The sequence below is a fragment of the Lepisosteus oculatus genome, chromosome 7 (genome assembly GCF_040954835.1).
Source record: "Lepisosteus oculatus isolate fLepOcu1 chromosome 7, fLepOcu1.hap2, whole genome shotgun sequence".
In the NCBI taxonomy this organism is placed as follows: domain Eukaryota; kingdom Metazoa; phylum Chordata; class Actinopteri; order Semionotiformes; family Lepisosteidae; genus Lepisosteus; species Lepisosteus oculatus.
The window spans coordinates 43207352-43226515 of record NC_090702.1 but is presented as its reverse complement, the minus strand read 5'-3'; the positions used below and the strand labels follow the sequence as shown (position 1 = coordinate 43226515).

The window sequence follows — 19164 nt, the reverse complement described above, 5'->3', positions numbered from 1 at the left end:
TGATGTGTAAAATGAGAGTATTAGTGCATGTCCAATAAAAGCTGGTAACTTAAAATTTAACAGTAAACAGTAAATCCACCTGTGCCACTACAGACTCTAGAATCGTGCAGAGTAAATATCAATGACAGACAAAAATGCATGCAAACACAGTAGTCCTTATGACCCTTACTGTCAAGGTCATAATAAAAAAAAGCACTTTCAGACATGCATGTTACTGATTGGTTGATCCCAGACTCACATGTTTAAATGCTGTATGAGGAGCAGCACTGGCACCTGTTTCTTCTAAGTATTCTTCCCAGTTAAAATCAATATCCTCTCCCAACGAATCTCCATCTGTAACACATTAAAATACATTAAAGCAACTACAATAAGAAACACAGTCAAGAATTTCAATTGCTGGGTCACCCCAAAGATCTGTAGCCAAGATCTCAAAAATATTCTGTTACTTTTCCTATTACTTTCAATTACTGAGAAAACTATTAGTACTGAATATCATAATTAAGAAGTATTATGAGAAATGCTGAATCTTGTTTAACACATACAAATTCCAGTCAAATGCGCAATCTGATTCCTGTCAATTCCTGTCAAAATCTGTCAATTCTTTACATTAAATTGTAAATATTTAATATTTGTAATAACATCAACATTCTTCATCATTTAACTAAATTACTGTTTATGAATTACAATTGATAGTGGCTATGTTATATTTGATCTATTATCTGTGCATTACAGTAAATTAAAAAACAAACAGAGGCAGAAGTGGTTTATAATTCAAGAAAATAAATGTAGGAAATAACAACTGAAGTCATAGTCTCAGTCATAACCCTTCATCTCAACAATGATACCGACTAACAATGTTTAGCAATAAATGTTATTTTAAAAACTGTACTGTAATGACAATGCATGTAACTTACTCATTGAACAATCACATTAAACAATCACTCATCCTAGCACAAGGTGGTTAACATTTTTGTGAATTAGGCACAATATGTAAATACTTATTTCTACAACTCCAGAGATGTTGACAGTTTCAGAAAAAAGTGTTGGCAGCCTGTCTTAAATTAATTTCTTCACAGTTGCTTGCTAAGATGAATAAGCCTTCAATAAAAAGAAAAGAGTTATTACTGTCAAACCGTATAGTTTAATAGACATTATTTGTTATTTTTAGCAAGAGATGTGTTGGAGAACAAGTGTGCCAGTGCTATTCTTCATTTGAAGCAACTTAAAGTAATATACCAATTAAGATTTTAGTACTGTGTTGTAAAATCACTATAAACATTTAATGCAGAAATTTTGCAGTGAGATGAAATATTAATGGACCTGAACATTTAGACTCTGAAACTGAAGAAGGAAATACCATTTCTCTACTATCACAGATAAAAAAACATGCTGACAAAACACGATGTTGATTTTTGCAATACAGAAAGATGACTTGTCAAATGCAAATTTGTTCCTCACTTCACAAATATTACCCTACGGAGACTTTTCTTTGGAAACATTTAAGAAGCTGAGCCAGGAGAATTTTTCAGAGTTATTTGGTTCAGTTACATAAGATAATACAGTACATCTGCATGCAAAAGAAAACATTCATGAAACATTTTGTGGATCGGAGGTTTCCTAATACATTAATTCAATTAGGTACAGATATAGGGAAATAACTATGCCTGATCATTTGGGCTATTACTCTATTGCCCTACATCCTTTGGTTTGGCCACATGGAGAAGATCTACTGAATGCTGTAGAGGTTTTATGGGCGAAACCAGAAAAAGGGAGAAGTGAATCTGTAAATCAGCATGCATCACAGGTTTTCCCCAGTGGGTGAATGAGGCTGGGTAAATTATGAGTATGATCTTGCAGCCAGTTTCTCAGAATGACTCAGTTAAACCAGTAACACAACTAGCTTTTCATTTTCAAGAGTGCAAATGTTTCTCTTGTTATACAGTCTTTGAATTATTCCAAGTCGAAATCAAAAATACATTCAGAAAATATTGCCTCTTGTCTTCCAAATGTTTTTATATGCATTGTTTTCCAAAAATATACATTTACTCCAACTTCTGTCTATCACTGAGCAAGTTTTAAAGTAAAAAAAACAGTGAGATATTATTAAAAAAATAGTATTTATCAGAGATTTCAAAGGAGCTGTCCTAGTTTTAATAAACTCTATGATGACAATAAGCAAAGAATGTGGTCAAAGACAGCCGGTTTTCATTCAGGTGTTTGAAAACAATGCTATAAAAACTGGTACAGTATATGTGAAGTCAATAAGGACTCTAAGATAACGAAATAATGATAAATAATTCCAGTGTTTGGAAGAACATTAGGTACAATTTCAGTGAACCCTATAAGCTGCACTGAAGAAAAGTTTGCATTTAACTACCAGTGTTAGAATCCAATTAGATGATATGAAGAGAAACCAGAATATGCTAAAATAGTGTACAGCTACAATTAAAAGCAAACAGGCTCCCTTTAAAATAAAAGTTTATTGTTGCAAAAGGGTAGAGGTTCTGTGTGATAATTCATTCTGCAGGTACCCTATCAGTGTTGTTTGAAGGGTTAAGAGAATATGTACTCCTTTAAGTGGCACAAAGTGTCCTAATTAGGAATAGTGATCCTTAAAAGTACCAAAGGTGTAACAATATCTCTGACTGTTAGCACTAATCATATTATTGGTAACAATCCTCATTTTAGGAAAGAACATAAAATATGAAAAGATACAAATGAGAGATGGTCACTTGACCAATAAACTTGTGTAGTTTATTGTAGCTAATTAATCCAAGGATCTCATCCAGCTGTATCTTGAAAGAAGCCAGGGTGTAAGGTTTAACAACATAGCAAGGTAAGCTTTTTCAGACTCCTACAAAATTAGGTGAAAAAACTCACTTATCTAAGTAAACAAAATAGCACTGCATGTGGATTCTGTACTGAAGCTATAACGAAAGGAGAAAATGGTTTTTAAGCAGCAAATAAATTAGTCTATCTTCCCTAAAAGTCAAACTGATTCTGGTAAAATTAGCACACAACATGCAGATTAACCAGAACTTCCTTAGAACTTCTAACAACACCCCAGGGTACTACTTCATGTTTTAGAATAATCCAGCTACTGACATCAACAAAGATTAACAAAGATACAAGACAGCAGGATTTTGTGTTTAAAAAGCAATTAAGAGACAAATTAAGAAAATTAATGAGAACCAACCAGCACACTTTTGTGAGTGTAATCATAACAAATTATAGGTACAAATAATGATAAAGAAAATTACTATATGCACACGTTTAATACACTGCATACAATATTTTCACTTGCAATTGAAAATGGGGAGCACTTTTTTACTCTTATGTACCATTGAATGTAACCCCATAAAGCTGTTCACTATAATTCTACTACTTTTAATGGAAATATCCGATGTTTCATACAGAGATATTAAACATACAGCTCATGCTTTTACATACAGGGTACATCACTTCTTAATTACTTGATACTGGGCCAAACATTTCACAGCCAGAAACAACCAGCTAAACAGCCCCTTTCTTTTCAAGACAAGCTACCTGATATTTTTCTTCAGCAAAATAGCTGCAGTTACCATAATTCATTAAAAAAGTTCAGCAATACACAGATGTTTAGCTTCAGGACTTGTGCCTCCATGATCACTGCTGAATTACCAACAATGACTAGTCAGAGCTTCCAAGCAAACCACTGTTGTTGGATCTCAGTGAGGAGTTCTACAGTGGCACTGTGAAGCATGAGCTGCCTTTAACTGAATAGTGTTAGGACAGAGCTCCTTCTCCTGAAATGAAAAGTATCACAATCAGTTCTCTAAAGACTTTGCAGAAATCTGGGTTGATCTGATGAAGTAAGCAACAGTGTTTAATTTAATGCTCATATAGACTAGATTAAAACTATATTATTAGCCAGTTTAAGAAAGAAGAGTGATACTATTAATAGTTTTTTAAATACATAAGCTTGTGGCAGATTGACCGCTTCCCTCCTCTCATAGATAAGGCAAGGTATCTTTTTAGACTATTAGCTAATGTTACCAGGAGCTCTTGGTTAACAGGGCATTCAACATCTCCATTTATTAAACACACCGCGGGCACAAAGATGAAGCACTTTTCTTTTCAAGGCGATCAACCCATTAGTGTCTGTTATTTTTTCTCAGAAAGAAAATGATAATGGAGCAAAGTAAATGTCATTGCACACTAGATCTGAACCTTCATTTTCATCCGTCATCTGAAAATGTCATTTTTTATGTGGAATTCTAAAATAAATGTTAATGGATTGTAGAAACAAAATGGTGAGAAAATACTAATAACATAAACATCATAAACGAAAGAAGGGCGTGTGGCTCTTCTAGTCAGTTTTGCAGTTGGTAGCCTGTTCCATACTCCCCAATCCTTAGTGTAAAGAACAAAATAATCTGAAAATGAAATACAATGACATGACATCTAACAAAAAAAAAACGTTTACGCGTGAGAAAAGAAGTGTTAAACACAGGTCACGCCCGCTGAGTGGTTCCACTGCATCTTGAGATCTGTGAAAGTCGGAGAACCCCTGAGATCAAGCGAAAAGGTGAATGGCCAGAAAAGTGAAGCCATCTTAATGTACCAGTTGGGTTTGCTCTCATCTTGTCAAGCTTGACACTGTAAATTCCAAATACCCATCGATAAAGCACCAGCACTTCACACCTGTTTCAATGAGGACTGGAGCCTATAAAGCATTTTTGAGCAGTGAAGACACTGGAAGTAAATTTCCAGAGAAAGGGCAGTTTTTTTATATGTGATGGAAGATTTGTTTTTCTTTTAGCCTCCATCAGGCTGAACTGTATCTCTCGGATGCACTCTCTGGTTTAGAGAGAACCTTCTCGCAATCAGTTTTAGAGGGCAGACTTTCTGTGGAGGATTTTTGTGGTGTAAAAGGCAGCATTTCCTCCTTAAACTTAAACACCTTAAAGCCAATAACCCATTTTAAATGTGCCCTTTTTCCCATTTCACCTGAGTCGGTATAATATCAAGTGAATTACTTGTTACATGTTACAATTACAATTCAAATCTTGCAGTTCCAACTTTGGTGCTATTAGTTGAAATAAAAACAATAGACTATAACTGTGTAATCATAACTGAGAAAATATATGAATGGTTATTCCTGATGTCACATTGGTATCTTTAACCAAAATATTTTAAGTCCACAAAATGATGTATTAAAATGTGTGTGTGATAGAGAGTATTTTTATCTGTTTTGATGAGACAGATAAAAATAGTGGTAAGAGTGCTAAGAGTTGATGAGAGTGCTAAGAACTGTGTTTTTGTCTGTTCTAGTGTTTGTTAAATAATTTCAGCGCATTTGTTTGGTTTTTAGTTGCTTTTTGATCAGAAGAGGTCATCCAGATGGCTCATAAAACATGTAATGATACCTGCTTCATTATGAAGGCTGATTAGCTTGTTTCAGACCCCCACAGCTCTTTGTGTAAAGAAGTGCCTACTGTCAGTCTTAAATGCATTTCTTCACATTAGCTACGCTGGCCAATTAACATTTGTGTGCATTGTGCACATGTTAGTGCATGCTAGTGCATTAAGTATTTGTGTAAATATGTTCCTTAGATTTTTACCATATTCCATTTCAACTTTAGTATGTGTATGATATAAAATAAGAAACATCTCACAAAACTACTACTGCTGTTTGCTGTTTAACATCCACCTTTATGCCCTCTTACTTTCACTTTCTAGCATGCTGAACTACATTTGCTTTAGTCATTCCCTCAGGCAATCTGTAAACATTTCCAATAATAACAAATTTTGAAGGCCAGTCTTTGAACATACGCTTATGGGCATCTTCTTCGTGTAAACTATGCTAAACTAAGCACTACAGATTGCAGAATCCAGTAAAAGCCACTGCAGCATGAGCACTAGATTTTTACTAGATGCATTAAATAATCATTAAAAAATTGTTCCATTTCAGATTGTGTCCTACTACTGCCTGCATTAGAAGACAACATGAATTATCAAGAAGCCACACAGACATGGGGTGGATAATCCACAAAAAAGACAACCGAGTTTGGATTTGAACGCAGGACTCAAGACTTGGGTAAACTGATTGTTGAGACAACTGGAAGTCATGCATGAACAGTAAACACACAAGTATTCCCTGATCTTTTGTATGTTGCAAACCAACACGTGAAACATAATCACATGAATTTATCAGCAAACAGAGCTGTTGGACCCATTTTAAAATGTTTTAATACTTTAAATGGCACCAGGTTCCATTAGCTTTTAATGTAACAGACTATTGCTTGTTAACCCTGGCAATTACATGAAGGCTTATTAGCAAAGCAAAGCAACCAGGGAAGAGATACACTCTCAAAGTCTCAAGTCATACAGTTACTGTATTGGTTAAAATACAAAGAAGTGGAAAAAGAGATGCATACTACAATATTAAATTGTACTGCAGAATATATATTCAGGACATCAATAATGAAAACATAAGGGGAGAGTATATCTGTTTATAATATTAATTGGACATATATAGTTTTCTCATTCAGTTGAAAAGCATGTTTTAAGAAAAAAAATTGGGGATGTTTTACACGAACCACTTGCGATGTTTCACATGACTGTCAGGGCAAGTTCTGTACCTACACACTGAAAAACTGCAAATATAACACCTACTCATAAGAAGGGGACACAACAGAGACAGGAAATTACAGACCAATCAGTCTTTCCTTAATTACATCTGAAGTTATGAAAAACAATATAAGCACAAGGGCAGAAGCATTATGAAAACTGCTTTCTAGGATATTGCATAGATTCAGAAGTGGCAAATCCTGCATAACTAGCCAACCTGATTTCTTAGAGCAAGGAACTAGTTCAATAGATAGCTTCAGGGCATATGACATAATAGACAGTAGTTGAATTTTCAAAAAGATTGTGATGAAGTGCCACATGAAAGACTAATCCTCAAACGTAAAGCTTAAATTCTTGGTAATGTTTGCACTTAGATAAAATATATCTTTTAAAAAGCAGAAAACAAAGGGTATTGTTAAGGAGTGTTAACTCACACTGAAATGAGATCTTTAGTGGGGAACCATGAGGACATTTTTTTGGAACTGATGCTCTCCATAATCTATATAACTGATCTAGACTCTAGGTACAGTGAGTAAACCTGTCAAGTTCCCAAATGATAGAAAAATATGTGGTGGTACAAATAGTTAAACAGCACCTAAAACAATTCAATCTGATTTTAGAAACCGGCAGATGCCTAGCAAATTAATTTTAATCTGGAGATGTGCAAGGTAATACATGCACAAACCAGAACACAAAATTCATCCATCAAGCCAGTAATGAACTAAAAGAAGTAAAACATGTGAAAAATCTACAGTAGTTTATGTACCGTATGTAGTTTCATTATTTTCTTCAGACAGGATGGGGAAGCAGTAAAAAAACAACAACAAAATGCTTTGCCATATTGTCAAGAGTGTTGAATTTAAATCAAAGGAAACCGTACTAAAATGACAAAATTACTTAGATCTCACTCTGGATGTAGAAACTGAATCATTTAAGCCAAGAACAGAGGAAATCATTTGGAGACTTGATTTGGGATTTAAAAATCCTTAAAGACATGGACATGGACAGCTCAGGGGATTCCTTCAAGCTCAACAGAAACACAAAGAAAAGTGCAAATTACTGTATGTTTAGGGCCACTAAAAACCAAAAAATAGAGCCATGTTTAAGATCAGAAAGCAGTGTCAGGAACAGTTCTTTCCGGGCCCTATGCGGGCGACACGATCCAAAAGGTGAAGAAACAATAGGGAAAAATATCATGCAGGAGTCGGTCAGGAGACAGGGGGGCGTGTCCATGCAGTGCTAGTGTCCGGGGGGAGTGAATCCAGGGCGAACAATCCAAGGGTAAATCCAGAGGGGGAATCCAAGACGGGAGGTTTAGTCCAAGACCAGGGGATCCATCCGTAGTTAAAACCAGAACCGGGTCGGGACCGGCGGGGCAGGGAATCAGGACCAGGAAACTAAAACTATAACGGAGCCAGACGCGGCAGGACCCCGGGCTCTCACGACACGGAAATCAATGAGAAGCCCCGAGAAATCGCCTGCGTCTGGCTTTAAAGGTGGAACTAAAGAGGGGCTGGAATAAGGAACAGGTGTGGGGAATGGGACAGAACGAGGAAGGGCTGGAGCGCGCTTAAGAGGAGGAGTAACGATCGTGACAAGCAGACAGTGGGAGTCTAGAACCAATTTCCAGCTCACGTACGTGAAGCTGATTCAGTGATATACCTTAAGACTGTGTCGTTGGGTATCAAATTCTTGGTACTTTGAGCTACCACCAACAAACCAGGCAAGACGGCCAGAATATTCCCTTCTCATTTGTACCCTTTCTTAGGTTTTTATGTTCTAACATTTCCATCTTTTGTGTTCAGAATACAATACCCAAGTCCAAGCTCCAGATCAGCATACAGCACCTTTTGTGTTTCTAAATGCTGATTAGTTCAGTCCATTCTCGGCAATGTAAAGCTACAGTATAATTGGTCAACACTCACTTTAGTAAAGTAAACATTGCTTATCATCATAGCAACTCACTTGTGCAATCATATAGGACAAGGCTAATCCTTGTCAAATATGAAGAACAATTAAAAAGTTTTTCATTAGTCATTTGGTGAATATTTTGCTTTCCCAACTCTACACAACCTACCAAACAGCTGTACACGCAGTTTCACAACTGAAATATGTATAACCCACCAGGAAGATGAGCTGCCCCAATGGAAGTTACACAAATTGTAAACAGGGGGTTCACTGTGAATCACACAGTTTTGAAGGATCTTCTTATCCAAACAAGCCAGAATACAAAATACAGATGACAGACACATGGAAAGAAAACAATAAGTTTGTACTTGTCAGATGCCAATTCTCACTTTAAATATGGAAATGAAAAGATTAATCATCCTAACAGACCTCTATCGTTTGTATTTATCAAGTTAGAGAGGGTTAACACATTTTATTTAATAAACTAATAAATAGAAAGAATAGCTTTCATAGTCTCTTAACATATATGCATTAAAGGTATATAACACTTGCAATGTCCATTCTAAAATTTCTTTCTCAGAAAGACTTTTTATGATTATCTTCTGTATCTGCTTTGTTTTCTTCACTTTGCAGTTTTCGTTTCTATTAGGTGTAATGTTTTAATGAATGTTGAAGCATTTTGAGAGGCAAAATGAAGTTCAGGATTTTTACTTAATACCAGTAAGTACCACAAAGAAAAAAGTATTTAAGCACTATAAAATAGAAAACCACAAAATATGTGATTTCTATAGATTCTGCTTGAACTACCAAATAAATCAGATACTTTTCTTTAAATTCCAATCACATTTTTGAGTATTTTTTCCACGACTTCAATAAAGGCAAAGCAGCTGTCTGTGACTATATGCTTTGACTAAAAATACATAAACCAAAATTAAAAGTCTGTTTAAACAATAGTGTCTCTATAGTGGTGAAACAACAAAAGAAATTTAAGTAGCTTATTTTCAATAACTTTTAGCAACTTTATTGCTTTCTTAGATAGCCTATCTCTAAGTACTGGTTCACATAATGACCTTAAGCACACATCACCAGTCAAAGCACATCATCTATACCAGCTCAAGGAATGGCAAAATAACTCTTTGTGGTTGCTTGTTTTGACTAAATAAATATGAAGCAGAATTACTAGGCAGTTCACATGATAGTATTACAGGCTACAGTTATAGTAGCCTAATCAGTATATTTCTCATCATTCAGTGACGTTCTGGATTTTATACTAAAAAGGAATGTTTAGCTTATACCTTATACCAATTAGCTTATACCAATAGAGAAAAATGAAAACAAGAAAACTCATTTTTTATCATCATTGTTTTTTGCTGCCACATTAATTTGTCTGTGACTGCATTTTGATGTCATACAGTATGTGCCTCACAGTGACATGAAAATAACAAAAGGAAAACAATATTCAAGAAAGAGAGCTCCCACCTGATTCTATCTGCTGTCCATTTCCACCAGTTGAACCCTTTGCCTTTTCCTGTATTGGCACTGTGATCTTCTGCATGTTCGCAGCAAAAGACATCCTGCTCTTTGCAGGCAGTGATCAAAATACCTGACGTGAGTCCAGATTTCTTCTTTCAGTTCATGATTTTCTTTCTTCTTACCTAAAAGAAGGCATTTCACACGTTATCAACGTGGAGCAACAGGTGGGACATATTCTAGAAGCACTCTATAATAATGTAATAGAATTTTGTGTTCTGTCATTTTCAATTTATGCACCAAGGGAAATTGCATCATTTTTTAAAGTTAGTAAATGCAGTGCTGTAGAGTGCTTTTTTTATTAACTTGGAATACTTGATTGTCATAGCAACTCCGTGTGGAATAGTGTGTTTTTCATGTCTTGGCTCACAGTTAGAACTGGCCACAACCGCAACACGGGGAAAATGAGAAGGTGTGGATTTCTACAACCCTTTTAACATGTCACAAGCAACACAGCTCCTTATTGGAGGTTCAGCGCCCACCGGTGGAGTGTCAAGTCCCTCAAGCACCTGCCTGCAAGCGCCCGAGAGGTCACAGGGGTCGCTCCATCTCTAAGAGGCGAGAAAAGCCCTGCCAACCTTATGCTCTTGGGGAACCATGATCACATCTGGTTAGTGACATGACGCAGGCTCAAACCCAGTGATCACAGAGCTCAGCCTGTCCACAGGCTAGTTCCCTGACCAGTTGGGCCACTTGGGAGGCCCTATAACTTGTGCTTTCATTTCAGTTCAAAAACCTTTTCACAGTGTTTTCCAGAATAACATTTAAAACTGTTTCTGAAAAACCTAAATTTCATTTTAGCCATTTATTCTGGCAAACATTAAAACGCTTTAGCCCTTGTTTTCAAAAGGCAAGTACATTGAGCCTTTCTGCTTTAAAAATATTGCATTACAAACTTGACCTTACATAATATGTACATAAATCTTGAAAACATCCAGTCAAAGTTAGATGCAGTAACCTGGACTTGGAAATGTTTTGGTGTTGACTTGCAAACTGTAACTCAAAATCCTAAATTTTCTTTTAGCACTACAACAAGGAGATGAGAAAACTGTATATCTCACACCTGTATAAGATACGTTTTTTACTATTTAAAAACTTAAATATTTTAAGCAGCCTTAAAAGGTAATACACTTTCTGCTTATTCACTGTAACAATCACAGGAATTACAAACTGATTCAAAGGTTAGCCATAAGAGCAAACGTATAATTAACTGACAGTCATTGTAATGCAATCATGGCCTTATTTTAGACATACTGTATATTGCTTTCAATCTCTGCTTAAACAGAGCTCAAAAACACAAACACTTTTTTTGTCATGGGTAGATAGATATGAATGAAAAGGATCATTTGTATATGTGTATGCAAAGTACAGTTTGCATGTTTTGGGTTTAACCCACACTTTCCCATTCATAATCATATTGCTACAGCTTCCAAATGTGAGGAGGTCATTCAGCTCATCTGCTTCATTTGGCTTAAAAGTATTTGGCAACCACCAGTTAAAAAATAACAAAGTACAGAAACCTAGATAAAATACAATGAAAAACACCTCTCAGATGTATAATGAACGGTATTTTATTTTGTCACACACCCAGATTCTAATTTTGTATTCCAGGTCATGTGCAGAAAGGCTGCGATTTGCTTTCCTAAGACATCAAACCCCATCACCATTACACCCACTTCCAACTTCATGGAAAGCCCCACAAGTGGAATAATGCATGCAATTTAAGGCAATATTTTAAAATTGTATAACTGTGATTGAACTTCTTAGCATTCTCTCATAAATAAAAGAACAAATCAATCACTCAGCTTTACAGAGTGCATACTCATCACAGCTTCTTCAGCAGCTGTGTTACACAAAGACAGTCTTGATGTTGTTTTAAAACGCAAACAATTTCACTTAATAAAGAGATTATGAAAGGGAAAGATGCTTTTCATGTCTTACACAAAAGTGCGCTAACAATTAAAAAGGCAGCTGATACAAATTGAGTACTGCTGTAACACACATAGAAGTTGAAAGCTAATATGTGTTATGTCACAATTTTTGCATTGGTATATGGAATTAGTGTAGTATTTCTTATTCTAGGTTTGCTCTTTTTCAAAAATTCCTAAATCCCATTTCTTTTTCATTATGAACTAAATGCATTAAAGCAAAACATAGATAATTTATTAATTCTATTTGAACTACTGAATCAAAAATTTATCTTTTGCTCTTTGCATACTGTATATCCTGTACTGTACAACCTGTTCACAGGCAGACATTCATACATGACAGTACTGCCAAAACGAACAGGTGGAGACATAGAAAGTTTTCTAGCTAGAACAATAATTAATTTGTTGAGGTACTTGGAAATGAATTATGGATTCTTCTTCCAAATGATTCTTAATTACTAAACAGTCTAAGGTTTTGACTCAAATGAAAGATTTTTACAATATGTTTTATGGGCTGTGATGAGCTGTCAACTTACCCTTTGAAGTAAAAACATTGATCATACTGTAGGATGTATAGTATTTGATTATATTACAATTGCGAATTCTACTAAGTTTGCAGAGCTGGAAGAAGTTTGTACTTAAAAGTTATAATTCACAAAATAATTATAGATATGTGTTTATTTTTTATTGTCTATAATGACGTCAGCTTTGGAACAGGAATTCTAAATAAAGGCCAGCATCACCCTGGCAACTGCAGGGCTACTGCATTAATTAAGGTGCCTGTTCAAGTTCATCAATCACATTTTAAACTCTACAATGTTAAAAGCTAAGTATCGTATTCATTACTCAGATTATAGAACAGCTAGAAAACAGACGAGCCAAGAGGGAATTATTGACACACCACCAACTAATCAGGTTGATGCCATCAGCCCAAGCCATAGAAGACAGGAGACTTCAGCAGAAATAAAAGAAAAACTAAAGAAAGTGGAAATCAACAAAGGAAACTATATGGGTTTTAAAGTAATCTAGCCATTCAGACACAAAAACACCAAAGCTCCAAAGCACTGATCTAGACCTAACACTTTATTCATACATCAGCCCATATTAATAGCTGAAGATCTAGTTCTGCATTTTTCCCAAATCTTTTTCATTTATAGACCTAAGCTAATACTTAATCTAATTTATGATCATGATCTTGTAAGAAATAACAACACTTTGCTTTTCATTGTCCCTTTCATTCACCACTTTTATAAACTCTAGCCCCAGTAATGTAGGTGACCCGATCTTAACTTTCTTAGTCTGTTATGTTGCAATGATTGTCTGTGTTCCTGTCACCTCTGTAATGCACTGCATCAATGTCAAGTATCTCAACACTCATGCTAATATTAAGCTAATTTTTCTACAAAATATAAAATTAAAAAATATTCAGGAATTGTTAAAATGGTACTCATCTCATAAACATTAAACTATACATTGGTCCGGTAAGAAATACATACTTATAGATAGGGATGTAGTTTCCATACAAATTGTTAATTCCATACAATTTTTTTAATAGAAAGGCTTGCCAATTTTTCTTTTTACTGTATGTATAACAAAACTTGCCTAAAGCATAATAAAATCACTAACTTTTTTCTATTGTCGAAAGAAGTTCACATATCTGAATTATCAATGACAATATTAATTTAAAAATAGAATCTCCTGAGGCTGAACCTCGGTTGAAATCATTAGTTCATGCTATGGTCCATTTTTAATGAAATTCAAATCTGATGAATTATAATGTATTTTTAGACAAAAAATCATCTTTATTCTCAATTATCAGTGCACTACAGTTTAATTATAATAATTTGAGCCATAAAAGATGTGATTAAATAGACAACTAAAACGTCGTTTAGGAAGTTTAACTATGTATTCGTAACCTGACTACTTGACTTCCGTGTTTATTTGTAGTTTTTAAGACATTTTGCAAGAGTGCAGTTTCTGACGGCCTTTGTTTTAATGTGCGGATGTTTTTCACCTAAAAACATAAATGAAGCTTATTTATTCAACCATTCGGGTTTGTGTACTCATGATACGTATACATTGCGTTTATAATCTAAAACTGACCGTATAAACACTAGTACGGTCGTTTAAATTAACCGTACTCATATTCTCTTTGACCAAATTTCTTGGGATCTATGATATATGGTGTGAGGGGGGAAGGGGGGTCTAGAGACGGTAATTTAAGGGGTTTATAACTTGTAATTGTTCATCTTGATTTAGTTCCCCTTGTTAACAGCTTAATAAAATCGTGAACTAAATTACATATAACATTGTATTACTGCAGAGCTAAGATCAACTAAAACGTTAATTGGACAATTACATAATTTATCCGTAGCTTTAAAGAAAAAAAATTAAGGCCAAAAAAATCTATTTCCATAAAGTGACGACATCTTCTACAAAAAAGACCTTGCGGGGCTTCTACGAGACCCACCGCCTGGCGACGGTTTACGATTCGCTTCCCGCAAAGCGCATCTACACCCGTTTTCGGAAGCACTGGCCTACGGATAGACGTCCTCCAGGGCGGCCGCTACGCACTCACCGTCCAGTCCCGGCTTTCCAACAGAAATTTGAACCGTTTTCCTGTCGCAGGAGGTATTTAATAATTCTCACAACGGACTGAAATGCTCGCTATTTTAGCCATTTGCGGATTAATTAAAAACCTTCGGCCACTTGCGGCCAACCTCGGACCGCAAAACCGGTACAGTAACTGGGCAGCGAGGAGCGGCCGCCAACACTTCGCGATTGGCGCGATGATTTCTATCGCACTCGCCGTTGTCATTGAAGGTGCACTGGTCTGTACTCAATTCTAAGTATCATTGTTTTTTTTTTCTGGAGGCTACAAAATTAGCTACACAGAAAATGTGAAATTATGTTTAAAAAAATCGTATGCCCAGTTACAGTACTGTGTACCCTCATTCTGTTGCATTGCGTCGGAAATACCTTTTACCTCTGTGCGTTATACTGCACATAGTCGAAATTAAATACTTTTTTAATGTCAGAGCAAAATACACCACTGTGGTAATGGAAGACACATCGTAGGAAGTAAAATCAATGCACTGAACGGTCACTGCAAACAATGGGGAAACTGCAAAAGGGCGCAGAACAACTGGGACAGGGTAGCAAAGGCTAGTGTATGAACTACTTCTCATGAGTCATAAGTTTCGTTATTGCCTACGACAGAAAGTCACGTTGCCAACCACGTGAATGTTGACAAAAAGCAAACAACGTACTCGTGCCTGGCGTCTCACAGCATTGTTGGGTTGTACGGACCCCGCTGATGTGACGTCAGAAAGCAATGCGGTCCTGGACTCTTGTTTTACAATTGAAAAGCGGACCTAACCTGCATCTCCACTATCGGGTCAAAAAACAACAACATTATTTGTCAATTCTCCAAGGGTTTATCATGTGGAATGAATAACTGTTTAATTACTCGTGTGGGAAACTTTGCATACATTAACCAGATAATTAATGAGCGTTTTCCTCTTGTCAAACAGCAGGTCTAAGCATATTTTAAGCATACCAGTTCATGGTAAGTAGTTGTTAAGAGAGACTGTTAATATATATATATACTCGGCAATCGCTAATGTATAAAATCATGAAAGCTTGCCAAAACTGTAATTAAAAAATTTAAATACAAATAACTTATTTTTTTAATAAATGCTCTAACACCTTGGTACAGCGTTAGTATGGTACTTTGACGTTTATTCTAAAATTGGATATGACTGAAAAATAAGCCGCCTTTTAAAGAAATAAAGCTTCAGGAAAAAGCTGGATCTGAGAATGAACTAAACTCGTCTGTCATTCGCGTTTATTCCCAATATTCAAAATCAATTCAGCAATGCCTTGCAGAGCTGCGCCTGCAGGGTGCACTACTGTAAACTACCTCCAGCATACATATAGCATACAATAGGCCTACTTTTTTCTGAGGTGGCTAAACTGCCCAGGGCTCATTTTGCATTTTACCCAGTCTCTTTTGAGAATGCACCAGGAAAACCTATACATTTAAGTTGTTGTATTTTTAAATACCCGTAAATGGTATTTTAAAACGGTGATGATTTAACATTCCAAATCCGACACTCGAAAACATAAAAACAAACCAAGAAACCCCTCTCATTGAATGGTACGTTAAAATATTTAAAGCGCCTTGAAGCTCCTGTTCTGTGATACCAAAAACATAAAATATTTAGTAATTTCATCATATGTGGACATGATTAAAATACTACACATGCTATATTCCCCGTGTAAAGCACTGAAGTATATATTCCAGATTTGAAATCAAAGTAAAAACTTAAAAAATATGGAAACTTGGGATATATAGATACAGGCTACATAAAGAACGAGATTGTTGATTCTAAGGAAACAAAACAAGGACGTTTGTTAACTAACAGGATGTTAATTCTTAAGGGTCTTATTTACGTTTGCTACCTTTAAACAGCAATAGACGAACATGTTAATGTTAAAACAACGAAAGCACATAGACAAAAATACGAAGTTGTCGCTTTCATGAAGTCATTGTTGCCCACGTGATACCAAAACAATAACCCTACTAGAATAAAATAAATAACAGCCGTTTATTTCCAGTCAATTTTAAAAGCCAGCCCTCAATGAAATTATATAAATGGAAAAGAGAAGTCGAAATTCCAAGTTAACAGATGAAAAGTCTTTTTCTCGGATAAAACGCCATCCACTCCATACAGGTAAAACGAAGCCTTAAGGCTGTATCTGAAGTCAGAAGCTGACGGTAGTAAAAACAAAGTCTTTATCAGCCATTTGTCTTTCTTAAAAAAAACGTAACATTGGTTAACAGCTGTACAGTTCCCGTGAGGTGCATTTAGTTAATAAGATATTCTCCTTGATCGTGAACGGCAAAGGCGCTTAAAACTGTTAAATCCATCACATCCTGCTTTTGAAAGTGACTCAAGACAAGAACATCGACATCACCCATATATATAGACAGAGAGCATCACTGCGGGGTAGCCCCCTCCTAACCGAACATAGAGTCACGGACTCGCACACTCACTTATCAAAATCATCCACACAGAAGACAATGTTTTTCACTTCCTCATTCAGAAGTTAATACGAGCCCTTGTCCTCCAAATAGAAAGTTTATATTTCTAACAAGGACGAGAAGGCAGCGAACAAAAAGCACACGTAAAACAAAACCAACCAATAACCTTTTACAGCTGGCTGTATAACCACATAACACGCACACACACACAGTTAATTACACACGAGCAACACACGTCGCCTGTAATCGTATTTTTGCAGGTCTGCGTGTCTAACATGCTGTTTTAAATCGCCTGCCTCGGAAAAGCAATGATATCGTATAGCTTCTCAGCACCGCAATACTCATCTTTGGACAGTCGTGTCCAGCTCTTTTTCCTCTACGTATCTAATAAAATGTAAAAGTGTCATAGAAGACTACAAACTGATAATTTCAGTCGGGATCTATAACTTAGGCAGGCATGTTGCCGCTGCAACACGAAAAGGACTTTCAAACATATCCCTTATGGATATTTTAATCCGAAGTAAAATTCCTAAAGAGTTCATGCGCAGGTGTTTTAGTGCTATTTACACCGCACATATATATATACGTATTCAAAAACCACCAAGAGTTTGCCAGTGCAATGAACATAATAATTTTATTACACGTAACCTTATACTACTGTCCAAATACCTATATATATAATCCATAGTATTTTTGCCATTTATACCAAGATTTGGGTCTAAATCGCACGAAATCCGTCAGATAAGCACATCCCCTGAAACTAAAGGATGCTACAACCTTTACAATTCGGTGGTCGATGTTTTCCATTCTAAACTTTTTGCTGAAAAATGCAAAGCCTGAAAGACATTTGATGTACTGGAGCGTTTCACCATGGCAACCACCTTTCTTTCATAGAAATTACATATTTTCAAAGTAGATACAGTATGCGTTTCGGTAATCGTCCAATGTACTTTACTCGCTTGAAAAGTGTTGCTGAGGAAAAAAACTCGATGAATACCTAAACACGCTCATTTTACATTTAATTCAATAGAGTATTTTAAGGTTCAACAAAAGAAACTTGAATCAAACAGGTAACTCTCCTAGTTTTATTTTTTCCCTTTTCAAAGAATTTATTTTCAGCTTTTAAACCCTTAACCCGCCATGTTGAAACAGACCTGACAGATTCCCAATATTATCTGCTTCCTTTCTGCAACTAGGGAGAAAACACATTTCAGACCTGAAGTATGTAATGCGAATATGATCTCTAAAATAGAATTCCACTGAAGTAAACTCTATTACAATAAACTACGGTACTGCAAATATAGATTAGTGTACAGAAATCGAAAGAAGGTCACATGGGCTTAGGAACGAAAGAGAGGGAAATAACAGGATATTTGTTAGTTTTTTAAAGATGAAAGGTGCGTACATTTTATTACAAAATTGATATAATTAATTGACTTTGCATCTGTAGTTAAACTATTTAAATTGTCGACTTAAACAAATGTCAGAATCGATCAAAAAGAAAGTTAAATTCAACGTTCAGAAAAATATTCTTCATGCGCGAAAGCAATAAATATACATAGGAAAACACTTTGTACAACTTGCTTCTTGTTACAGTATTTCTGCTTTTAGAAAACAGCTTCAGATCAGCTTAATATTTTAACCAGGAAAAAGCTCTCTGAGGGTTGGAATCACGGAGAAAACGACGAGTTCGGTTAGAGAAGATACCTGACTACCTAAAGAAATAACGACTGTCCACCTGCCTTACCTGGATGAAGTTTTTTTTCAGCGTCTAAATTTGCAACCCCCCTTTGATCAGTTGAAGAAGGCGAGCGGTGTCTCTTTTTCAGCTACCCAGCTACAGCCTCATTCCAATATGGCATCCTACAACTGCGCATGTGTGAAATCTTCAGATTATTTTCCAGCCAACTCCTTCATTGACCTTTACAGCAGTTGCAAAATTTTTCTTAGCCAATTATAAATAGAATGCAGAAGCCTCCACCCCCATTTTGGAAACTTTTTTTCATTCTGAAAAAAGAAAAAAAATGCCGTAGTCGTAATAAATTAATTTTACACAGCAGTCCCTTTGTCTATCAAGAGACTGTGACAAATCCAAGTTAATGGTTTAATAAGCTTCTACTTTGTAAGTCACATCTGTGT

The 19164-nt window shown here is 35.8% G+C and overlaps 1 protein-coding gene across 4 annotated transcripts in view; it reads right to left on the bottom strand.

The window, feature by feature from the left end:
- Nucleotides 1–18950, bottom strand: part of sfmbt2 (Scm like with four mbt domains 2) — an 87906-nt gene extending 68956 nt beyond the window's left edge. Inside the window, exons 1-3 of one of the 4 annotated variants that reach the window (XM_006633342.3) lie at nt 18773–18950; nt 10000–10175; nt 239–333 (exon numbers count right to left, since the gene is read on the bottom strand). In XM_006633342.3, the coding sequence (XP_006633405.3) occupies nt 239–333; nt 10000–10093 (189 nt within the window). In that variant the 5' untranslated portion in view covers nt 10094–10175; nt 18773–18950. Of the gene's footprint in view, nt 1–238; nt 334–9999; nt 10176–14556; nt 14933–14964; nt 15609–18772 lie in introns of those variants that run through there. The other 3 variants (XM_015352439.2, XM_015352441.2, XM_015352440.2) reach the window with 3 other exon arrangements.
- Nucleotides 18951–19164: the final 214 nt, after the last annotated feature.